Source organism: Ammodytes marinus, assembly GCF_949987685.1.
Source record: "Ammodytes marinus genome assembly, chromosome: 9".
Lineage (NCBI taxonomy): Eukaryota > Metazoa > Chordata > Actinopteri > Uranoscopiformes > Ammodytidae > Ammodytes > Ammodytes marinus.
The window spans coordinates 32,299,991-32,300,932 of record NC_137213.1 but is presented as its reverse complement, the minus strand read 5'-3'; the positions used below and the strand labels follow the sequence as shown (position 1 = coordinate 32,300,932).

Genomic DNA, 942 nt, shown 5'->3' with positions numbered 1-942 from the left:
AAACCTTGTCTGTTTGCGTCTGTATATTTCTCCTATACAACCATCTTTAACGGACATCATCTCAACATTAGTTTTTTTAATAACGATTAGTTGAAGTGTGATCAGTAAGAATACAGAGGAACAGATTTATGTCAAAAGTTCCAACAGACAATTTGCACATTCCTCCACCATTAGTCTATGACGTTTGTATCGTTTAGTTTACGCACCTGCAGTAAAACAAATGTTCTAATGCTGTTTGCAGTTATAGGTTATCAAGTGTGTGTGTGTGTGTTACTATTTTAATGTCAGTAATCAACTGTCAATGTGTCATGATGATTCATTTCTACAAGTTAAATTTGTTAGTGTCTCGCCCAATTAGAACAGTCGCATGTGCAGCAGTTGCCTATTGTAAATGTTCTAACATTTTGCCTGTGTCCGGTTTTAGCCTATAAATCAATTCTCAGCTAAATGAAATAACGATCAGTTGAAGCGCGTGTGTGTGTGTATGTGTGTGTGGTTGCGTGTGTGTGTGTGTGTGTGTGTGTGTGCGTGTGTGTCAGCTCAATACTCGCTGTGTGTGTGTTTTGTGGTGTAAGCATAGAAAAGGTGAGAGAGAAAGCGCTCACCTGAACCTGGTACATTTCTGACTCCTATCGATCCTCCAATACAACCAAGCGAGACTGGCTCCTTCCCCCGTTTCCCAGTCTCCTTTAGCGGCCTCTCGACTCTCAAACCCCCGGCTAAATCACGCTGAAATATCCTGGTTCACTGTGTCTGATGAATGGACCAATGGCTGGTGCTTCCTACCGGGTCGTCGTTGGCTCCCTATTCGCTCTGTGAAGCCTCTTCGTCGGACGCCAGAAGCTCCAAGCACCGCCGGGTCCGGTTCTCATCTCCAGCTGGATGAAAACAAACCGAGCGGCGCCGAGCCCGTCCCGAGATACACCGAAGTCAAGCTTCATG

The 942-nt window shown here is 44.8% G+C and overlaps 1 protein-coding gene across 1 annotated transcript in view; it reads right to left on the bottom strand.

Annotated features, from left to right (window-relative positions):
• pex5lb (peroxisomal biogenesis factor 5-like b) overlaps window positions 1-620 on the bottom strand; it is a gene marked incomplete at both ends in the record, with an annotated part of 35,940 nt that extends 35,320 nt beyond the window's left edge. The window contains one exon of the mRNA XM_080034191.1: window positions 606-620. Within this exon, the coding sequence (XP_079890317.1) occupies window positions 606-620 (15 nt within the window). The remainder of the gene's footprint in view (window positions 1-605) is intronic.
• Window positions 621-942: the final 322 nt, after the last annotated feature.